This window comes from Alexandromys fortis, unplaced genomic scaffold (assembly GCF_014885135.2).
Source record: "Alexandromys fortis isolate MF-2015 unplaced genomic scaffold, M_Fortis_MF-2015_v1.1 scaffold_1, whole genome shotgun sequence".
Classification (NCBI taxonomy): Eukaryota; Metazoa; Chordata; class Mammalia; order Rodentia; family Cricetidae; genus Alexandromys; species Alexandromys fortis.
In genome coordinates this window covers 30914845-30938599 of record NW_026067927.1, presented here as the reverse complement: position 1 = coordinate 30938599, position 23755 = coordinate 30914845, and the positions used below count along the sequence as shown (strand labels likewise).

The window sequence follows — 23755 nt, the reverse complement described above, 5'->3', positions numbered from 1 at the left end:
CTTTTGCTTATTGCAGCTTTAGCTGATGATCTCATCCCCCTTTCTAGCTTGGAACCAGGCAACTTTACGTTCCCAGCAAACAGATGGACAACAAGGTTGAAATAGGATCTTGTACTGAAATAGTCTTTGAGTCACACTCTCTTCGCTCACGTGGAAGACTTGCCTCTTCTCGCAGAGGGCCAGCACTGAGAATCCAATGAGTCCAGCGTTGCTGGCCTCCACTGGAGGTTTTATATCACTTTTCCTTGTCAAGGTTGGAATTCTGCTAATATGGCAACATTGCCTAATTTCCTTTGGCAGAACACCTGGCCTTTTGCCCCAAGTCAATGTTTTTTGTTTTTTTTTTTTGTTTGTTTTTTAAATGAAATTAAAAGTTTTATCAGCCTTCTATTTTTGTCAACCTCCCTGCTCCTAAAAGGTGCTGACAGGAGAAAAGGGGAGCTTGATTTCACCCGTAATTTTATTTTGGGAAGTGGGGGCGCTATGGTGGAACTTAGATGCCTTGGGCCCTGGTTTCTAATGGCTGTCTGTACCAGTTGCTTTTCGTTATGACTTCAGGATGCATTTACAGTACTCCTTTATCAAATGATGAAGGTGCAGTGGGTGGGTTGCCTGGAGTCATAAAATGAGGTGCCGCTTGTTAGAGCTCTTGGGTAGGGTCCTATTGTTATATACTCAAGGCTTCTGTTGCTCTGAGACCGAAGGCATCCTTATTCTTTAAGAAAACAGCCTACATTGAGCAAGGAGTAATCTACTTAAAGGTTTGCTTACCCCAGGACTATTATATCTGATGCCTTTTGCTCCATCCTTGCCAAATGAGCAATGGTGTTCACTCCTCTGTGATCCCATCTCTCGCTTCGCTTCTGTGTGTGCGGGTGTGCAGGACTGAACCCCGGGCCTTGTGGACTCTGAGCACAAGCTCAGTCACTGAGTTATACTGTAGGCCCTCCGTCGAGTCTTTCATTCCGTATGAAATGCAGGGTGGTATAATTGAGAGAGCGTGGTGTGGACATGATGACCATTTCACTTTAAAGTAGTGGCTTATCATTAATGAGCCTCCCTGACTTTAAGAAAGTGCACACAATTATATTTTAGCATAGCTTGAAAAAGTTGGTTGGATGGACTTTTTCTTCTCTCAGTCCCCCTACATATCCACCCATTGGATTCCCTATGCCTGTGGGAGTGGTGGGGAGGCAGGGGGGGAGAGACAGAACGTGAGATTGCGTGGAGTGGAGGTAAATGGAGAACTCAAAAAAGATGCTTGCTTCCCTAGATTCTGCTGCCTATGGACTGCTTTTGTTCAGTCACTATGCCAAACCTGTCTTTTCCACACCTGGGCTTGCTTTCTTTAACTTTGCGTGGCCAGCACCCAATAAGGAAGCTAGAATGCAATAAGTGCTTAATAATTGCTTTATAGAAGCAATCGGCACAAGAGCATTGTACTCAGAAAGGAAGCCCAGGAGAGGGGATTTGACTCTATGGAGGGGGGGAAGGTGGGTGGTAGAAATAGCCCAGAAAAGAGAAGCTTTGAGGGCCTCCTTAAGCGAAACGAGCCTGCCTCAGAAAGGTAACTATCACGTTTTCCTAATGTATGGACTCTGACTTCACACACACAGAGGTATATATCAGTGTGTATGTGTGTGTTACTCTTTCCTTGCCAAAAAGGCAATAATGTTCACTCCTTCATGATTTCACAAAGTAATGCATATATGTGTTAATACATATATGTGTCATATATGTACAAATGTGTGTGACATGAAAGTAGAAGGGGAACTAAGAAGAGGTAGGAAACACTCTAAAGGGGAAGAGGGAACTAGTGAGCGACACAGTGGGAGCAGAAAACATCCCGTGTTTCCTCTCATAAGCAGAAATCTATAGGTTTACCTCTGTGCGAATGTGACAAGGCAGGGGAGGACTACTGGGGGGAGGAGTCCAGCCAAAGGGAGCGAAGTGACAGACAGGGTCATGGGAGGGGCAAGTAAGAGCGAGGTCCAATGAGATGTATGTATGAAAATGCCATGATGAGCCCTATTATTTTACAATCTGACTTTTAAAATGAATTAAAAGGATGATCAACCTTGAGTCGCTTCTTGTGGGAGGAGGAGCTACTGGCTGTCAGTGGCACGGCAGGAGGAATGCCTCTGTACGTGGAAGTCCACGGGATTTGAGCGTGAGAAATCTGGAGTCTTCAGGAGAGCTTGTAGTAGTGTGGTTGGAACTCAGGCCGGAAGTGAGGAAGGCTGAGAAGAACTTCAGAGCACGGTGGCGGGCGGGGCTGCTGCCTGGAGCTCTGTCCCCGTTACGAGGATCATCTAGACTTTTGCCGCTCACCTCCGTGATCAATAGTGTAAAATCCAGGTGTCGGACTGGATTTCATGAGCTCATTTGATTAAAAGAGTCTAAATAGTTTTTTTGTTTTTTTTTTTTTTTTTATGTAACCGTCACTTCAAAGTAAAGGGGAGGGTATATCGGTCTTCATGCAAGTATTTGCTGAAATCACAGACTTACTCTTAGAAGGTTCAAGGGCGATCTCTCTGACTTACAGGTAGAAATGTCTAGAGTCTCAACTGAATCTTAAATGGTTAAGCTTGCCCGTATTGGAGTATCTTTGTGCTTACACTATGTTTTAGTGACTCTTTCCTGACACTAATTAAACATAGGACACTTCACCCTGTGAGACAGCAGCCCTCAAGAGGTGGAGGCAGGTGAATCTCTATGAGTTTGCGGTCAGCCTGGTCTACAGAGTGAGTTCCAGGATGGCTAGGCCAGCATCAATGATAACAACACCCCTCCCCCGACCCAACACATACATACAAAAAATAAGAAAGAGATATTTACTATTTGTAAGTACATAAACAGATTTTTTATAATGAATACTTCTGTGAAGATTAAAAGAAATGATGTATATAAAACCCCGAGTACCAAGTCTCATGCCCACACATTACTCATGCACAGTAGTTACTCAGTAATGGAACCTGTTCTGCGGATTCTCCTGGGCTGAGGGAGCCTCCACTCTCGCGACAAACGTTCAGAAGACACTTTGAGAGAACAACTTGTGACTCTTTGTGCCCCTGCAGAAATATCCGAAGACTGTCAGGACCCAGTGTGGTCCAAGCACAGGCTCTTCCGGCTTCACTGTGCTTTTCAGCAGTTACTTCCTTTAAAAATAGCTGGGGTCCGCTTTACCCGAGGCTTCGGGACTTCATGCTGAAGCCTTCTTGATGTGCAAGGCACAGGTATTTCTCTTGTACCACAGGTGGGCAATGGGTTTGCCTAAAGCAAAGCTGAGGGGGAGTTGAAGGATCTGAAAGGGACCGTTTAAGCCAGGTTTCTGTCAGGCACAAGAGAGGCACTTGCGTGCCCGTGATTTGTTTTGATTAAATTCCAAGACGATACAATCATCCGACTATTAAAATAATTAGCTGCCTTGTTTTTATCTAGAGGTGCGATGGTTCTGGATTGGCAAATTAGAATGCATTCGTGATGGGGTGAAACATGAACAATTATTGCTGTGATCCTCCCTCCCTCCCTCCCTCCCTCCCTCCCTCCCTCCCTCCCTCCCTCTCCTCCTTCTTAAGACAGGGTCTCACACTGTAGCCCAGGCTGATATGAAACTCCCTATGTAGTAGCCTAGTCTTGTTTCATACTCATGGCAATCCTCCTGGCTCTGCTTCCAGCACTCTGGTATCACAGGTGTGAGCCATTAGGTTCAGCTGGTTTATTTATTATTTTTAGTTTTTTTTTTTTTCTGGTACTGAGGATTGAAACTAGAGTCTTACATAAGCCAGACAACTGCTCTAACTAATTAACGACAACTTTAGCTCTAGATTTATTCTTGAGAAGGGTAGGACCAGGGGCCTGATCACATGACCATGAGACATTTAAGAGAGCGGTTCTTTGGAGATGCGCAACAGTAGACTTTGTTATTGACTTGGCCCAAGGTAAAACTGTAGCTAACATACAAAGTGGGGATTTTGGAGGCTATAGCCCCACATCAGAATCCATTCCAGGAGGAATCAGTGCTAAGTACACACATCCAAACCTAACTACTCGAAAATGAGGAAATATTCCTCCAAAGAAGAATAATTGGCTTTTTAGAGAGCCACAGAAAAGGGAACGCTTGACTCTGTAGAGCATTTTTATGTATACTGCACTAAAGGAAAATTCGGTTACAGTGAGTGTTTTTATTCATGAAATAAAGGCCAGATGGGACACCTGCTCCCTCAGAGAAAACCCTTTCAAAATAATGCCTGCACACACATATGGACAGAAAGGCGAGCTGATTAGTTAGAGTTAATGGAACAGAAGAAAAATATATAAGGCGTAGAAATGACAAAATCATGCAAAAAGACAGAGTAAAATATCGGCAATTAGGAACGATAGACGCAACCGCATCTGCAGGTCTCAGGGAAGGTGGAATAAGAACTAGATCTGTAGATAACAGGTACCAAACTCAATAAAAACTAATCTGAAAATATGGAAGAAACGGTTCCTTTCTAAGTGAGGTATAAATGGCTCCAACTAGCTGAAGCAGAGAATTCCAGTGGGTCAGTTACTACAGACGTCCCCACACTGCCTCTTTCTGGGAGCCATTTGAGTTTTGATATTGTTTTTATTATTATTTTATTTGTTCTGTTTTCTCTGTGTAGCTCTGGCTATTCTGGAACACGCTCTGAGGACCAGACTGGCCTTGAACTCAGAGATCTGCGTGCCCCTGCCTCCCAACTGTTGGGATGAAAGGCATGTGCCACCACTGGGCTCACCTGATATTCACTTTATTTCTTTATTTACTTATTTATATTTATCTATCTTAGAAAGAAGTTTAGCAACGCGTTGGTACAGGGTGGGAAGGCAGTCTTTCACTGCGCACATCCGGCAGTGCGTTAGGATCTGGTGCTCCCAAGTGCTTTCCACTCATCCTTAAATTAGTTATTTTTTTTTAAAATTGCCTTTAAAACCAGCATGTAAGGTACTCGGTGGGAAAATAAAAAATGCCGCTCGCTTGGTGGCTAAGTACAACTCAGTCATTCCATTGCATGGTGCAGGAAGCTGCCAGGCTGCCTGCCAGGGAGATCACGTGGAAAAATAAGTCTACATGGTCTTGGCACAGTGGTTTTGCCATTTCTGTGTGCTCTAACTCTGTGATTTATATGAGTTTACCACTTTAGAAATCATTTTTGAAAGGATCCCTTCTGCAGAAAATGGGCTAAAATGGTGCACGTCACACGAAAATGTCACGATCAAATTTCATTTTTTTTTCCCATGAAGGTGGTAATGGATGTGTAATTTTCAAACCCAAGCAGCATCAATATAAACCTCTGAAGTTTGTAACTCTTTTAAGAATCCTTTGCCCTAGCATGCCTTTAATCCGGCTCTTGGGAGGCAGAGGCAGGAGAACAGATTACCAGGCTCCATGCTAGCCTGGCCTACAGAGAGAGTTCCAGGACAGCCAGGGCTACACAGAGAAACCCTGTCTTGAAAAACAAACAAACAAAAAAGCAAATTAAAAAAAGAATCCTTTGCCCCCAGCAGGACAGTGTGAACCTGTACGCTGCAGGAATGCCTCTATTTCCTCCTGTGGTTGTTTCATGCTCTGACTTCCCCTGGATCTATTTTGCCCATTTTGCATGTGATACTTTCTTTACACATGTATGAACAATGAGATGATCGCTGTTGCTACAGATAGCCCCAGCAGAGCTGTTAGGAAAGCCTTTCTTAATATTGTTGTGGATTGTATTCACATTGACAGATACATTTTCTTTTTGAGATAAGGTCTTGCTCGCTGTGGAGCCCAACCTGGACTTGAGTGTGATGTTCTTGCCTCAGCCATTTGAGTGCTACCATATCTATCACCATATCTACCAGACTTAATTGAAATAAAAAAAAATAATATTGAATGTATTTGGGGAAAGGGTGTGGAGGTAGAGGTCAGAGGAAGACTCGTGGGAGTCAGTGTTCTCTCTTTCAGCCGTGTAGGTTCCAAGGATCAAACACAGGCTTGGCAACAGGTACCTTTACTGCTGAGCCTCTCAACAGGCATTCAGTCTTATTGCAGCTTACAATGGCTTTATAACATTATCTATTATATAATATGGAATATATTATTATTGTTTTATACATACAGAAACTGATAATAATAGTCAATTTATTGGTCTCGGGTTCAGGGAAAATTTTTCTGTTTTTCCTTTTTAGTTTATTTTTTTTTTTCCTTTTAAAAGAGAGGTGTTATTATGTAACCCTAGCTAGCTTCAAACATGCGGCAATCCTCCTGGCATTGCAGTTATCTGCTTGGAAAGCTTTAAATTTGCCTTGAATTCAATTGGATATTGCTTTTCTATGGCTGTGAATACGTTCTGAGTTAATATATTTTAGTTATCATTTATCAAGATTTTGCTATGGCTTTTCTTTGAGAAGATCTGAAATTCAGACTAAGAAATGATGCTTTATTAGGATGTTGGTCAGTAGGATTCGACTGGCGAGCGACTTATAAACCATGTTCTCACTCAGAAAGATAGACATACTTTCTGATTATAATGTTTATGTTTGCTTCTGAGACATATCAGTGGGCTATTTATTGTTCTAGTCTGAATGAGGCAATTCTTTCTCAGGCAAGCAAAGTTTTTCTTCGCACCTAGTAAGTGTTGAGTATCTCTGGGTTCTTTTTTCTACCCCCTTTGTTCCTTCCCCTTTTCTCTTCCCCCCTTGATGTATATCGTTGACTCTGTTTCTATTTTGTATCAGCCAGTACCATAGCGTCCAGCAGACCACTGCACTGTCCAGACAGAGGCTGACATTCTGTTCCCCTTCCCAGGCTCTGGAGAGTTTCTGTTTCGTGGTGGTGGGGCACTGTGCTAGCAGTTTTACAGACCTCACATTGCTTTCACGGCCTCTAACCTGTACTCCACACTCCCAGGTGATGCTTTATTTGATGTGCGTGAATGCTCTGCTCGCATGCATATCCGAGTATGGCATGAATGCAGTGCCCTTGGCAGCCAGAAGAGGGGCTCTGATCCCCTTGGTACTGGAGTTTTAGACAGTTAGAGTTGCCGTGTGGGTGCTGGGCATTGAGACTGGTCCTCTGAAAGAGCAACCAGTGCTCTTAACCACTGAACCATCTTTTCAGCCTCTCATCCTTCTGTTTGATAGATATAAAAACCGGATTATTTTAGATAGCTTGTGGGAGGTCACATGGCTATTAAAAGTCAGTGGGAGAGTGTGTGTGTCAGAAAGCCTGAGTTTCCCTTATAGTGTGCTGATTTTTGTGGGTAACCTTACCTCTTTGTAATTTCAACTGTAGCCACCGCCTAAAAGAATACAGTCAACCCTCTTTGGAAGGCCCACTCAATGGTCCCTGCGCTTGGCCTAGAGGCTTCTGAGATTCTGCAGAATTGAATTTGCAACTTCATCTCCTTCTTCCCACTCCTCCTCTTAATCACCCCCAGCTACACCAGCAGCCCTCTCTGCTGTGGGCTCTCATCCCCTACATCCAGCTAGAGTCTAAATTCCACAGATTCTCTTTCTGAAGTCTCTCTCCATTTGCGCCTCAGTCCTTCTTTCATCCTAAGCACTCTGGCCCTGTCTACATTACGAAAAGCGCCTCTAAGATCTCTCATCTAAATCTAATTTAACCCTACTAGCTACCTGCTCTGCCTGGCTCAGTCTTCCCCACAGCTCCTTCTAAGCCAGTTCAAGACCCAGTTTGGAACCATGACTTGAGAGAAATATTCCTTAAGTCTCTCCAGCATGCCCTTCCTTCTGTGAGATGATGCTTCTTTGTGTTTCCATGGTCTTCAAGTATGTCATATGGCCGCGATTTGGTCGTGATGTCCTATAACACGATGTGTCTCATTCTCACTGAGTGGAGAGGTCTTTGGGGACAGGGTTGCTGTCTCAGTTACCTTTATATTCCTAGCCCCAGGCAGCTTCTCTGAGAGATCTATAGACAACGGGAAGGGACAGATATTAATCCACTTACTCTTTAGGCAGATCTGTAAGAGTCTTTTGCTTATTACTGTAACAGAGTGTTTAGTATTAAATTTTGAATGCAATTTTTGTAAATTTGCATGGTTGAAAATAATCAATGGAGATGTGAATCGGTTCTTTAAAAAAAAAAATCAGCTTTATGTCCAAAGGCAGGACGGTTATTGCCTAATCTGCATTTCCATCCATGTTGGCAGAGGGTGTCTTCCCTTCTGTTGATAAGAGCCGGCACCTTAATTGCATGGTGATGTCAAAAGTGGACTCTGTGTTGGACTTTGGCTTGAGGCTCAGAAGACTGGCATCCACACTCAGGAATGAACTGGCGTGGCAGGAGGGGCTCTGCTTCTCTTTCCTGCCTCTTATCCATCAGGAATGGTCACTTTCTGGGGGTATGTTATTTGGGACCCTACTCTAGCACTCAATCTGAAGGCAGTTATTCTTCCTTGTAGTTTTCACTAAAATGTTTCTTTCTCACTAGCATGGATTCTGATCTTATTACAGCCGTGGTCTCACTTGAGCCAGTCACTTAAATCTCCCTAGACATCGCCTTTAAGTTTGTTTGGCTTACTAGGACTTTGCAAGCTCAAATGTTGTTCTTCGGTTGTATGATTTTAGGTCCCTATTGGGTATTCATTCACCTACCTATTGTGTATTCTGTTCTCCAGTCCACCCTGCTTGCCCCTAGCATCTCCCTCATTCTTTCTCTTTCTCTCCCTTTCCTTCTCTCCTTTCTTTCTCCCTATGTAGTGCTCTCTCTCTCTCTCTCTCTCTCTCTCTCTCTCTCTCTCTCTCACACACACACACACACACACACACACACACACACACAAAATCTTCTGCACTTGGCTGTCACGGGTCCGAGAGGTAGACTTCTGTGGCTAAGACACCACACACACAAACACACACACACACACACACACACACACACACACATCTACCTGTCCCAGAAAGCATCTGTGAGCCCACCCTGACCTCAGCTGCTAAAGTCGAGTAAGATTTCACACAGACAAACTGCTATGCTAGAGGAGGGGTCTTTTAAAACTGCAATGTTCAACAGGTTCGGCCCGTTCTTGTGACCTATGGGAGCTGGCAGGGAGAGTGAGGAGGCAAGGCATCCATTAAAAACACTGTGCTTATTAAGTAAGTGTCCACAGTCGTGGGGCACTACTCCTGTCTCTGGATTAGCTGTTAGATTGTCATTAGCCGAGAATGTTACTGGCTTGTGTTTCCACATCATTTGCTGTTGACAAAGCACTTGAAGTGAAATCACTGTAAGTAAACTGAGACCTCTCCTGACTTGATTTGCCCACGTCAGGTGCACATGGACAGCCGAGGTCCACACTGCGTTTGGAGATGTACAGGGGAAGGGTTTGCGGGGAGGTGAGAAGGCAAATCAGGGCTGTTAAAAGTAGAAGAGGAAAGGTGGCCTGTGACGATCTATAATGAGAGACAGCAAGTGCTGAAGGCCAGGGTGCAGCTTGCGGGTGGGCAGGAGGGAGCGCCATGGGGGCTGTTGCCCGCTCCCAGTTCGGGATTCCCGCCACAGCACCAGGTCCCGACCCGAGAGCCATTGCCCAACGCTCTGCCTGCCTGGGATCGGACAGGGTTAAGGCCATCACCTGCAGTCGAAGTGCGACCCAGATGGGAAGTAGGAAGTGCGGCGCCGAGCTTCCTGTATAAATAAACGCTCTGGCTGCTGCGCCCCAAGCTGCTGGCTGGTTCTGCAAGGTTCCTGCCTGTCAAGACGAGGAGGCGGAGAGGGACTCCTCCCCTTCCCGAGCTGTAGGTCTGGGCGTGGAGTCCTGTGGCAATCCTGCAAAAGTGTAAAGCTGTCAGCCAGGCGGAGCACGCAGGGAGAGAGAGGGGAGAGAATGAGAGAGCCCCTCCTTCTCGGCGTGCCAGCTGCCCCGGCTGGCCCAGGCTGGATCTGCTAGAGAGAATCCAGCAGCCCGAAGACCTCAGCCCCAGCCAGGTATGTCTAGAAGGGGTGCGTGTGAGCAGGATGCAGGCGGTGCAAGCCAGGGAGGCTGCTACCTTAAGAGGGACGGGACCGAGGTTACTAGGCGGTTTTTGCTAGATTCCGTTTCCAGGGCTTAAGCCATGCAGAACTGCATGCATTCTGAGCGAGCGTCTCAAACACCTGTTAACTTAAAAAAAAAAAAGTGCCTTTGAAAAGGTCAAAACAAATTAGTTTCATTTCTAATAAAATGGTTTTTACAGAATGTACCATAAATTGCATATTGGACCAGTCTTCTCGTGTGTTTTGAGTAGAGACTGACAGTTGGCATTGCCTTGGCTGTCTACCTTCTGTTATTTGGAAATGCACGGTAGTATGTTGACACACAGAGCTATGAATAGTGTCACGTTAAACGGCGGAGTCTGGGCTATACATTAGAGTGATTATTTTTGTCAGATATTTGCTGATAAAAGAGAGAGGCTCTGTGGTGTTTTCAAGTTGGTGTTAAAATGAAACCGATCCTGTTTTCACAGAGGAAAGGTGTCTTGGCCAGCCCTCCCAGAGCCCCTTTTCTGATTAGTTTCAGGGGTTCGCTGTCGACCCTCACGATGCACCTCCCCATTACACTCCGGTTTCCCAGAGTACAATTCTCTCTATGTTTCCAATGGGGTCTGTCACTTTCTTCTTGCTTTCTGCCCCAGGTACCTTACAGAATGTGAGTTGGAAGTCTTAACACGACTCTCAGGGTCCTGCTTAGGCATTTCTGACTGTTGATTTGAACATGGGAGGTGCAAACCGAAGAATAATGTCCTCAGCATTTCCGAAGCAGCGGATGAGGGGTGTCTCTGCCCAGAAGCAAAATAAATGAACTTTGAGATGACTCAGGTTTTAGGGTGTGGGTAACAGGCAGGAGGAGCCCAGCCAGTCTTCCCTGGCAGTTAAAACATCGGCTGCAGCTTTCTCCGAGTGAACCTTTTGGTCTCTACTTCCATTCACATCTGATCCCTCGATGGCTCCCTCCTCCTCCTCACCTGGTCTTTGTAAACCTCACTCTTTTCCCATGGGCATCAGATCCTTAAGTATTTCTCAAACTACCTTGAAGAGAAAGAGAAGGAGAGAAAGGGGAAGAAGTCCAAAGCAGGTCCACAAAGACACTTGCAGATAGCTGTACTGAGAAGTCCAAGGCTTTCAGTTCAGCTGCCTCCTGTCCTTGGCTACCTGGGGTTGGCATTTTCTGGTTTGGAAGGGGCATTGAGCTGGAAGTGGTGAAGGGAGGGGGAAAGAGGAGAGAGAGGGGAAAAAGGCGCGGTAGATGTGAAAAAGATGTCAAGTCGCAGAATTGGCTTTTTATTTAAAATAAACAGTAAGAAAACTTGACCTAAAATCTCCCAGGCCAGTCACCCGAGATAACTCAGGCCTGCACTATCGTGCTGGAAGGCAGGCTTGAGTGTGGTCAAACACCAACCATTTACCCAGGGTTTGACAAATATTTACAGTCATTGATGCCAAATATCTTTGTGCTGAGCCCTGAAGAGAAGAATATTCTCAGCATTCAAAAGCCCCATTCTCATGAATGGGTCTCAGTTCACTGGCAGTTTTAAAGCCATCATCCAGATTTATAAACTAGGTCAGTGTAAGATGTGTCTTTTTAAAATAATCAGTTTCAGAATCTCAGATTATAAAACTTTTTTTTTCTTGTGGCCAAATTGTACAAGCACAGGGGAAAGTATGCTCTCTCTAGAAAGAAATGAGTTTATTTTATCTGCCCAGCAAGATGATTTAGCTTCCTGGAAAACATCTTTCTTTTTCAACAGTGTGAATGCTTTTAATCAGAAAAAAAAATGTATTTGAAATTTCTTTCTGGAAAAAATTATTTCAATATTTGAGAAGCCTAGGGACATTTAGACGCTCTGGGAATTGTTTTTCTGACGTTCCTGACAGTCCAGCTGCCCGTGTCTCCCCTGGCTTTGACACGGCATCGTGCCCCCTTAGGTGAGATCCTCGGTGTTTAACATCTCCAGCAGTCGGGAATCATGCCACCCTCAGAGGCTGGTGCAAGAGCAAAGTCCAAACTGTTCTGGGGAACTGACTCTTGTCTGTGCAGCCGGTTATTCTGGATGTCGAGGGGACCAGGCTGTCACACAAGTCACGTCTGGCACTTTAAGGCGTGGTTATCTGAAGCTGTTGCTCTTCAGTCTAGAGTCGTTTCTTTTAGAGATTTCTGCCTTAATGTGCAGGAAGATGCTCCTTGGTTATGCTAACTGACCACTATCTTTGCTTTGGGTTCATTAGAAGTGAATGTGGGTGAGAAGCAGGCCTTTAATATATAGCCATAAAATTTGTTTGCTGTTGAGTGACTCTTTCCAAGGTTCTCTGGGAGACGCTGGGGACTTAAAAGATGTGTAAGGTGGGGTGGCCTTTGTCCTGAAGGAATCGTTGTTACCTTGGAAGTGAGTTTGGGAGTGAGTTTAATTTATATTGTTTCGCTAGAGTGTGGAAGCCATTTTGATGTTTTTCACTTGGGTCACATGCTCTTTGTTGTTTTTTGATACTGTTTTCCTGGTGTCATTGAGTGTTATGTAAGGAGAGAGCTATGATTGTGCCTGCATTTGTTTATCTCACTTGGCCTGACTTTTGCTGTGCAGAGGTTTAAACCCAAGGCCTCACATATGATAGTTCGGTTCTCTACCCCTGAGCTACACCCACAGCCTTGAGCACTTATTTAAAACTTTTTTTTTTTTAAATGATGCATTACATTGATTGGTGGACTGTGTGTATGGAGGTCAAAGGACAGCTTTCAGGACCTTTCACCTCGTGGGTTCTGGGGATCAAACTCCCGTAGCCAAAATTCCCAGTAAGTGTCTTTACAGCCAAGTTCTCTCACTGGCCTATTTTATAAACGTTTTAATTTATTTTCATCTTTAGGTGAATGTTGGTTTTGGACTAACATTTTTTTTTTCCAACTGAATTTGGCATTTGCTATAAACTAGTCATGGAGTAGTTCTAAAGCTAATGTATCACACTGCACTAGTTACTAAACACAGAAAACTTGGGGAAGCGGGGATGGGAAAGATGACTGAATGGCTAAGAAGATGTAGGACCCAGGCTTTGTCCCTGGTACCCACATGGCAGCTCACACGTGGTCTGCAACTCCAGTTTGCAGATCTGACGGCATCTTTTGGCTTCTGCGGGCATCAGTCATGCGTGTGGTATACACACCTACATGCCGGCACAATAGTCATGCACATAATAAAATAAATAAGTCTGAAAAACAAAGCGAACACAGCAGAAAACTACACTTTAGAGAGTAAAAGGAACCAGCGCTCCTCCAGCATGGGATGGACAGCTTCTTGTGTGTAATTGGATTTTTTTCTTCCTTTCTTCTTATTAAAATACCTAAACTATTTGATGGACATAGGCCTATGTGAGTTGGGGTGCACCATATATGTGCAGGTGCCCCTAGAGGGCAGGGGGTATCAGATACCCTGGAGCTGGAGTTACAGACAGCTGTGAGTCACCTACTGTGGATTCTGGGAACTGATCCAGGGTCCTTTGCAAGAGCAGTAAGGACTTGTAACTGCTGAGCCATCTCTCTGGTCACTGGTTTCCTTAAGTGGAAACCAGTCAAATCAAGCATGTTCAGAGCAGGAGGTCCCATGGCTGGTCACTTCGATTAGGAACATGCTTTGGAAGGTTGATGTCCCTGAAGTCATGAGTTTGAATTGGCCCCTCAGTCAACTTGTTCCTTGGGAAGCCGGGAAGAAAATTCATGCCTATCTTCCAGGGACTTGTGGCTGTGACCACAAACCCACAAGATTTTTTATATGTGATTATGTGACATCATCTGCTGAAACCCTCCCCAACTAGCTCCCTTCTATATGTAGGGTCTGGGTTTTGTCACCCTAACTTCCCAACACCTAACAGGTATGTCATTTGGTTCTTTATGGCATTATGGGTCCTGGTTACAAGATTATTTGGGAAAGGCATGCAAAAATACATGCCCTGTGCCTTCTTCTGTGGATGAGGTAAGCAAATACACTTCCAAGCTGGTCTCCTGAGAATTTGTTTCTAATTAAAATGCCTGTGGAAGCTCACAACTTTTACAGGAGGAGATAATATTTACATATGCTTTTATTCATTTGGAGAGAAGTCTTTTGGTTTAGGTGTTCATTCTTTGGTGGCTGTTGTTTCCTGGTAATGTCCTGGTCCTAGAAGTCCTCCTGAGTCTTGTCCCATAGGGCTTTCTGCACACTAGTCTCCTCGATCCGTTGAATACATTATCATCCAACCCGCCTGTCAGAGGCATTTCTTCCCTGCTTTAGGGCTTTGTTGTTATGCCAAGCGACAGGAAGAAAATCATCCAGTGGGGTGGGACGAATAATTGTGGGAGGTGAGAGAAGCAATGATTAAAGAAAGGGGTGGGGAGGACAAGGTGGCGGCGAGGAGGGAGCTGCCCTGGCGACTGCAGAATCCTGGTGCCAAGGACAGCGAGCTGCGGCTCTTCTCCACCCCTACTTTCTTTGATAAGTTTGCATTGTTAGGAAAGCTGGAATGGGTCTCTACTTCTTGGGCATCACCCTGCAGGATAAAGAGAACATGGAGCAAAGAGAAGAAAAAGGAACTGAGTTTTTTAGAAAAGGGAACAGCATTCTGTAAAGGATAAAACTAGACATCCCAGATGCACTATTCTCAGGGTGCTTTCAGAGTTAGCATCTCATGATAAATTCTTTATGGTCATGTTCATATATCTCTTCCAGTATTTATTTTGTAGAGAGAACATTTTTAAAGTTAGATTTCATTAAAATAGTTTCCTGGACTTTATTCATAAGTGAATTTTAAACAGCAAGCATATTCTTGCATATTCTTTTTTTATTTTTTTTAAAATAGTCCTTGCTGAGATTTAAGACACCCTTCCTGGGACTGGGGGTGTAGCTCAGTGGGTAGAGCGCTAGCCTAGTTGCATGAATCCCTGGTTCAGTCCTCAGCACCACATGAAACCAGGCATGGTGGTGTTTGCATATAATCCTTGCACTCAGGAGGTAAATGAAGTAGAAAGATAAAGTTCAAGACCATTCTGGGCTCCGTGTGACCCTGCTCCCTCCCCAAAGATGCTCCCATTCCTCCTTCCTTGCCTTTTTTTCTTCCTTTCCACCCACAAAAAAAGATGACAGCCATAGATAGCTAACGACATTTCCATCCATGGCCTACTTACTGTGCATGTCATGGTGGTCCCATTGATGATAATGAAGCGAGCTTATTCCTCTGGCCCAGTGAGTACCACAGTAAGTTCCTTATGTATTGTGACAATTCTTGTGTAAACAAAGACGCTGGAATGCCTGCTGCATAGCAGTACAGGCCATACAATTATATACAATGTGCCATAGTTGATGATACTATGCAACAATGTTATCGATCTGTATTGTATTTTGTTTTCTTCTTATTTGAATCTATTACCACACCCTCTGTGGGGCATCAGGCCGCATTTCACAGGTAGCAGCCTCTCTCATCTTGCGTTCACCATGTCTCTTATTACAGCAAGAGGCCCGGCTGAGTGACTGACCCACATCCTCTAGGTTTGTGACGTGCCCTGTGGTGCTCACACAGTGACCATATCTCTCTGGTTGTTAAGCAATGCATGACTGAGCTCACACAGAGGTGCAATTCCCAGAAGTTTGTGGTTTGCAAGCCACAGAGTGGTGATCTTATTTCTAGTCTCGAAACTGTTGAGACAAAGGTCTTCAGACCAAGGAGCTGTGGACTTAGGTGTCTGGTCTTTGTCTCTTGGTTTCTCTGGATGAAGCCACGAGATTGGGGAGAAGAGAGAAGCCCCCTGTTCATGGCACAGCGACAAACCACACTTCTCAACACTTGTGCCTCAAGGCTGAGGGGATGGGTATTAGTCCCACCGCACCTAAGAACTAAGTATTTCTTGGACTTGCTGATTCCAGTGAAGATTCTCCAATCCCTGTCATCAATGACGACAAAGTCCATTATGAGGGACACTGTTTGCACTCTCTGGCCTTGAGCACTGTTCCCTTAGAGGCAGTTGCAAAGATATGAACTAGGCTCCAGAAGTTGTGTTTCTCCGAGTGCTAGTGGGTCTGCCTGTGGTCCATCTGTTCTCGCTGTCACGGGGCATGCAGGAGGATTGTTACTGATGAGACTGATAGGCACGGGTCCGTCTTGTCCCTGAATGATCAGAACACTGGTCAGAGAGCCAAGTAGGAAAGAGAAGCATGCTGGCTACTGTGGAGGGCTGCCAGGAGCCCTTCCTCCCTGAGCTCCTTCACTACCCTTGCTGTTACTCTAGCCCCACCCCTGGGGAATGCACCTGCCTTCCATTCACCCCTGGGTTTAGAGGACAGCTTCAGCAAATGGCTAATGGCAACAGTTTGCTAGCCTTAGCCAGTACCATTGAACCCACCAATAGGCCCTATTAAAAACATGAGCCAGTAACCAAATAAACCACCTCACTGGGCAGCAGCGCAAAAGTCAACAGAGTACAGTTAACCTCAGTATCCTCAGTGTCAGATCTGTGGATTTGACCATGAATCAAAAGTGGAGCTTTTGACTCAGAAAGTGGGGCAGAGGCAGGAGGATCTCTATGAGTTCAAGGCTAGCCTGGACTACAGAGCGAGTTCCAGGACAGCTAGGGCTACACAGAGAAACCCTGTCCACACACACACACACACACACACACACACACACACACACACACACACACACAGCAGTCATTGCTCTTGCAGAGCACCAGAGTTCGGTTCCCAGCATCTAAATTAGGAAGACCCCCTATAGCTCTAGCTCCAAGGGACCCGATGCCATCTTCTGGCTCTGATGGGCACCTCCACACACATGATACACACACATCCATATGCACTCCTAAGAATGAGAAGATGAAACACTTTGAAAAGGTGTTCAGAATGGGCCGGCAAAATGGCTCGGCTGATAAAGACTAGTACGACTGCCGAGCCTGGCCGCATGAGTTTGATCCCTGGGGCCTACATGGTGGAAAACGCTACCACCTGTGAGTTGCCCTCTAGCTTCATGTGCACACTGCGGCAGGCCTGTCCTCTCCTTCCCTTGAGAAATAAATCTTAAAAAAAAAAAATCCAACTCCGAAAATAGTTGCACGTGTACTGAGCTTATACAGATTTTTTTTCTTGTCAATATTTCCTAAACGGTACAAATTATCCATGTGCCCTTCCTATTGTATTAGATACTAAGTAAGGCATTCAGGAGGATATACACTGGTCAAGTGCACTATCATGCTGTCTTATATAAGGGACAGGAGCACCTATGAGTTTTGGCACCTGAGGAGAGGGTGTTCTGAACCAAGTGAGCAGCAGGAATGTTCACTCCTGTGCTTAGCCAGTATTGGAAGAGATTTCTTCATGAGGCAGAGGCGAGAACTTGGGGGTTGTGGCTGTTCTCCATTCTACTCACTCAACCAGGGTAGAGACAGCCCGAGTCTCTTCCCTTTACACAGACAGCACTTGAACTGCACTGCCCCGTGGTCTGCCCTTCCTAAGGCCTTCGTTAGGGAGCTCCCTCCTGGAGCTGTGTCTCCAGTCCCCTCTGGGAGGGCCTGGCGTCTTCTTTCAAGGTCATGTCAACGCCGTGAGAGCAGTCCTCCTCTTCTGCTTGGTCTTTGTCCTCAGGCCACTGTAGCATAGCTAGGAATTGAGATACACTGGACCTTTACTGAAATTCTGGTTCGTCAGCAATACCCAGCTGGTTCGCTTTGCTCAGTCTCTATAATTGTGCTCTGTCCATTTTCTCTAAATGTTTTGCAAGGTGCTAAGACAATATAGAGAAATTCCCAAATGACTATATTAGTACCTTGGTCAAATGCTTTTCCTTACAATTAGATTATCTTGCATATAGACACACACACACAGACACACACACACACAAACACACGCATGCACGCACGATAACTGCTTTGATTCTGGGTAGTCAAACAGGCACATGCTCTGCCAGTTAAAAATACTCTGAATGTTGGCTCTCACCACCCTCGGGTTTCGGGAGCAGATTGCTTTTTCAGGCCTCCAGCAGAATATGGAAATTCCTTATGCATCCCGTGCTTCCAGCCCAGCTTCTCAAGTATTCCTTTCTTTGGCAAGCCTAACGAAAACACGCGAGGGAAGCGACTTTCCTGCCCTTCCCTATCAGACAGCACTTGCTTCTCATAACAAACGTTTTATGGTGCAAGAGTCACTTGGAGCAGATAGAGGGTTCTCCGTTCCTGGGAATTCTGTACAAAACAGAGTGGCCACAGCAGCCTTCCTTCCTCTCAGGATCTGGCCGCTGAGCTAGGTATATGTAAACAAGTGGAACCTGCCACAAGCCTTTGAAAGTTGAAACCTGAAGGGAAGGCAGTTGCCAGAATTCTCTTCTTTCCAACATGCCTTAGTACTCTCTGCCAAAATTATTTCTCAAGAGTTCTGAACACCCAATGAGAGACACAGTTACGTTTGGAATAACTGTAAAAGTAATTATAATTGTTACCTTGCAAGTGGTAGGGTGGGTAAATCAAGTCGCTGTCTTATCTGAGATTAAGTGTGTGAGGTAAGAGACACAACAAGCCACACAAGCCAGGAGGAGGCCCATCCCAGGGAGCTGGCAGCTCTCTCTGGAAGGAAGGCTTAAACCCTGAAAGGGACGGGGTGAATTGCCGGTGGGCCTACACAGTACTGGTGGATGAGAGGGATGGGGGGAACTGGGAGGGTTTCTATAGCCAAACACTATGACCAAAAGCAGCGGGAGAGGAGAGGGTTTATGTCTCTTTACCTCTCTCAGATCATACCATCACTAGAGGGAAGCCGGGCCAGGAGCTCCAGCTGGGAATCTGGAGGCAGGGACTGCTGCAGAGGCCCTGGAGGGGTGCTGCTCGCTGACTTTCTCGCCACAGCTTGTTCAGTCTGCTTTCTCGTAGAACCCAGCCCAGGAGTGGCACTGCCCACAGGGGCTGGGTACTCCCACACCAACCATTAACCAAGAAAATGCCCCGCAAAACTGCCCATAGGCCAGTCTGGTGAGGACACTTTCTAAATTGAGGTTCCCTCTCCTCAGATGAATCTAGCATGTGTCAAGCTGACAGAGTGAGCTAGGGCAGACGGTGCCCTCAGTTCTCCTGTGGATCTTCCCTCCAAGCTTCCTGTGACTTGCTAGGTAGTTAGGGTGGGAGGCTGAGGTTCTGCCAGGGGTTTCATGTGGTAAAGGAGGGTGAATCTCTAGATGCAAGAAACACTAGCAAACTTTGTAGGCATTCATAGCCTCTCTAGGGTGGGGATCCCACCAGAGGATTCATGTTAGGGTCCTATTTACTGTTTTAAAAATTCAATTTCCAACAAATTAATGGTGGAAGTATTTCTTGTTTGAGATCTGTCCGTCTGTCTGTCTGTCCGCCTTCCTGTCTGCCTGCCTGTCCGTCCGTCCGTCCATCCATCCATCCATCCATCCATCCATCCATCCATCCATCCATCTATCTATCTATCTATCTATCTATCTATCTATCTATCTATCTATCTATCGCATGCTCTGTGTCGTTCAGTTTTAAAAACACTCGTTGTTGGTTTTACCCAAAGACAAAAGCTAAAGGCAGGTTATCAGTCTGTCTCTGGGGTAATCTTAGGCTTCTGTGATAGAGCCTGGGAGGCTGGGAGAGATCAAGGAAGGACTGGCCCTGGATCTCCCTACAGGGACAAGCTCTAACTTCTCTATTCTCTCTTCTGCAGTGGTAGGTTGTCATTTTGTTTTTGTTAAATTCTATTGCTGCTTGAAAATGTTTAAAAATCTATCACTTTAGGGAATTGGTGTTAATTGTACAAAGGAAAATAATCCCCGCTTCCTGAAGAATCACTTTGGATTAATTCAGACCTCTAAGGAATACAATGTGTCGCTTCCTTTCTTTGTCCCACCCAGTCACAAGTGTGCCTTTTGGAATACTTAGTATTCTTTAAAAAAAATGTGTCTCTGAAATATGAAAGAGTTCTATATTTTAAATATTTTATATATAAATATCTTTTACTTTTGGATCTTTTTATAACTTTGGTTTCATTGCCTGTAGGCATGTAACTCACAAACTAAGGCATAAAGTCATGGCTAGGACTAGGCGTGATTAGATTTCAGTAGATCTTGTTTAATACACTTGATAGTTCGGCCTTGACGGCATGAATATGAGCTAACAATATGAATATGTTCTGCCTTAACAACATGAATATTCATAACAATATGAATATAGTGGTGCAGCAGAGGCAGGTGGATCTTTGTGAATTTGAGGCCAGCCTGGTCTACATAGAGTTCCAAGACAGTCAAGGCTATATAGAGAGACTGTGTCTTAAACAAAAACAAACCACAAGTATATTTTAGATACCTAGGAATACGTTAACTATTTGTCCCATAGAGCCAGTGAGATGGCTCGGCAGTTAGAAGCACTTCCAGTGAAGGCCTTATAACATGAGTTGGTTCCTAGAACTCACAGCTCAATCCCTGAAACTTGCTTTGGAAGGAGAGAACCAACTTCCTCAAGTTGTCCTCTAACCTCCAGATGTGCGCCATGGCACACACATGTCCACATTCACATACACATACTTCACACATGCACACCAATCGTAAAAATAATCATTTTTAAATTCCTCCCCTCCCCATATAAAGTTTCCTTCTCAAAAGCAACATCAGGCAAGGGCATAAGAAAGTGAGCTATGGCCAGATGTGAAGAACAGCGTTGGTTCTTCACAGTAGCATCCTCTAACTGGCATCTTAAATTCTTATTTATCTATTCCATTTGTTTTGACATGTGATCTCACTATATAGCCCAGGCTGACTTTGCACTAAAGATTCTATTGTCTCTGCCTGAGTTCTGGGATCACAGATGTGTGCCACCATGACTGGCTCCAGTTGACTCTGAAGGGTAGTTGATAGTTGAGATCTGGGGTGGTTCTGAGTTGCAGCAGTTCCTGTTGCTTTACTCAGCATGTGTTTACTGGTTGCATTCAGGTGAGAAGAAGACGCAGCTGGGGGAAAATTGGTGGGACTCTAAGAGTGGTGCACTGGGGAGTCTTAGTCAGAGGACCAAGTGATTATCTAGCCATAGACTGGAAAGAGGTGACATCATTCTTTTTTTTTTTTTCTTTCCTACATGATGCTAAGGGGAAGTCTGACATCTCAATGTCCCAAACTTGTTTATGCATTAATTGGTTTTAATTTGCTCTTGGATGATAGTGGAATGAGAACACCGAGTCTTGAACTTTATTGGGCCTTTGCCCAGGAGCAGCATGCCTTCCATATTGGAAACTAATCATTGGCTAGTTTCCTCTTTATTTTGAAAGTCATCTATTGCCACTCAGTTTGTTAGGGTTAGCAACTGTTGACTCTTTCTGGTTGGTGAGCAAAGATCTTATTGGCTTCCCACTTTTCTATCACCTCCAATTTTTTCATTATTCTTGTTTTAGTGTTCTTGTATTTTTATATAATTCATGAAGCTCATCCTGATGGTTCCATCAATGAAAAACCATATATATAGTGATGGTCCCATAAGATATTAATATAGTTGAAAATTCCCATCTCACAGTGATATCTATAGCTCTTATAATATTGTAACTTAATGCATTCCCCATATTTGTGCGACACTGGTATAAACCTATAGCATTACCAATCATAAACAGCATATACAATTACTCATAGTGAAGAATGAATGATAACAAGAAACTATGTTAATAGCTTATGTATTTATCCCACTATATCTTTTATTAGTATTTTAGTATGTGCTTCTGGCATGTAAAACTTTTGTTTTTGTTTCTGCAAGACAGTCTGGCTTAGTAGCAGCCTCACATTTGCTATATTCATTGTGTTTCTCAATTGGATTGTTCTATTGTTCTTCTTCTGTTTGGTACACACTGTTCATTCATCTGTTGATGTGTGCTTGGCTTGATTTCCCTTCTGGCAGTCATGACTAATACCTCTGTGAATAGTATTAATAATGCAGAGAGGTAGAAATATCTCTTAAAGATCCTGATTGCAGATCTTTTGGGAACACCTACCCCAAAATGGAATTGCTGGATCACATGATAATTTCTTCCTAGTGTTTTTGATGATGGAACCCAGGGCCTTATACATCCTAGACAAGTGCTGTGCCACGGAGCTACAGCTCAACCTATTTGATAATTCTTGAACTTTTTTTTTTTTTGAGAGATATCCGATTTGTAAGTATTTTTGGAGCCAGTTGAATTGACTGTAGTGTTTGTAGTGATGTACCATATTAGTTACTTCCGTTACTATGATAGAATACCATGGCCATAAGCAGCTTAGGGAAGAGAGATTTTATTTTGACTAATGGTTCTGGAGGGTTAGAGTTCATAATGGCCAGAATGGCATGGCTGCAGGTTGCCAGAGCAGGAAGCTTGCTGCTCACAGTTCCTTGACACCCCAGGAAAGAGAGAACTAGAAATGGGGCGGGGCTATCAACTCTCAATGCCTACACTTTCTCCCACAAGGCTTCACCTCCTAAAGGTTTCATAACTTCCTTAAACAGGGCCACCAACTGGGGACCAGGCGTTGAGATACATGAGTCTATGGGGGACATTTCTCACTCAAATCACCGCGTGTGCCTCCCAAGTGACGTGTTTGCTTATAGTACTAATATTCTATCTTCTACCCCAGCTTATTAATGATGCACAGTGTGATATTTTAAGATAGTATTCACACACACACAAGGGGTAAATCAAGATCATTAATGCGATCCTTGCCTCTCATGCTTATTTCTGTTATCCTGGTGAGACTCATTTAAAATCTGCTCTCAGGAATTGCCAAGTGCAAAATGCCAGTGTTATTATTAGCTGGAGTCACTGTGTTGCCCTATTGTTCTCCAAAACTTACTCATCCTGTCCACATGGAATTGTGTACTCAATCAGCATCCCCGCATCCCTTCTCCTCCTGTCTAGTGATCACCCAACTCCCACAGATAGCTTACATGATATGAATCAAGACAGAGAAGTGAGGTCAGCTTAAATATCAGGGCTTGGGGAAGTCCTTGCCAAGGTCAGGAGTACTCTGTCCCACGGTTCTCAGAAATTCATCAACTATACTTTTAGAAATCACCGAGGATGAGGAATGAGGATTTGCTCAACCCGACCCCCAAAAACATGTGTTTAACATTAGCTGTAATGGGTGGCGATAACACTTCTTACTTTGGGTTTTTCTGTAGGGATAGAGGATCCTGAAGATAGGCTGATGGACTCCATTGACGGCCTCCACTGTCTAACCATGACTGCTGAAAACCCTACTTCCGGAGACCTGACTCCTGTCCCCATTGTCACTTGCAAGCTCTGCTTGTGCGAACAGCCTCTGGACAAAGTGACCATGCTCCAAGAATGCCAATGCATCTTCTGTACATCTGTAAGTTTTCCTTAATGTTCTCGCCATAGAAAAGTCCATGAAAAATTATGGGAAAAATTATGAAAGCTACAGGATACATTTCTGTGGCATATGTGCCTTATGATTCCTAACAGTGGCAAAGTTATAGTCATGAAGTAGTAATGAAAATAACTTCATGGTTGGGGGTCACCACAACATGAGAAACTATTAAAGGCTCACAGCATTAGGAAGACTGAGAATGGCTGTTGTAATTCATTGGAAAGGGTCACAAAACTAGCACCAAGCAGAGTAAACAGGAGAGTTATGGAAGACAGGGAGACAGGTTTTGGAAGAAAAGCAGAGTCCAGTAGAGGGGGGATGGGTCTAGGGAAGACACTGGGTTTTAGGGGGTTAGGAGTCACACTGGTCTCACCATTTCAGGGTGACCATTTTCCTTTGGTCTTG

General features: G+C 44.6%; 1 protein-coding gene across 5 annotated transcripts in view; it reads left to right on the top strand.

The window, feature by feature from the left end:
- Rnf144b (ring finger protein 144B) overlaps positions 1 to 23755 on the top strand; it is a 124613-nt gene that overhangs the window by 56727 nt on the left and 44131 nt on the right. Inside the window, exons 1-2 of one of the 5 annotated variants that reach the window (XM_050143750.1) lie at positions 8256 to 8369; positions 23142 to 23332. In XM_050143750.1, coding sequence (XP_049999707.1) covers positions 23168 to 23332 — 165 coding nt within the window. In that variant the 5' untranslated portion in view covers positions 8256 to 8369; positions 23142 to 23167. Of the gene's footprint in view, positions 1 to 8255; positions 8370 to 9330; positions 9953 to 23141; positions 23333 to 23755 lie in introns of those variants that run through there. The other 4 variants (XM_050143752.1, XM_050143749.1, XM_050143751.1 and 1 more) reach the window with 4 other exon arrangements.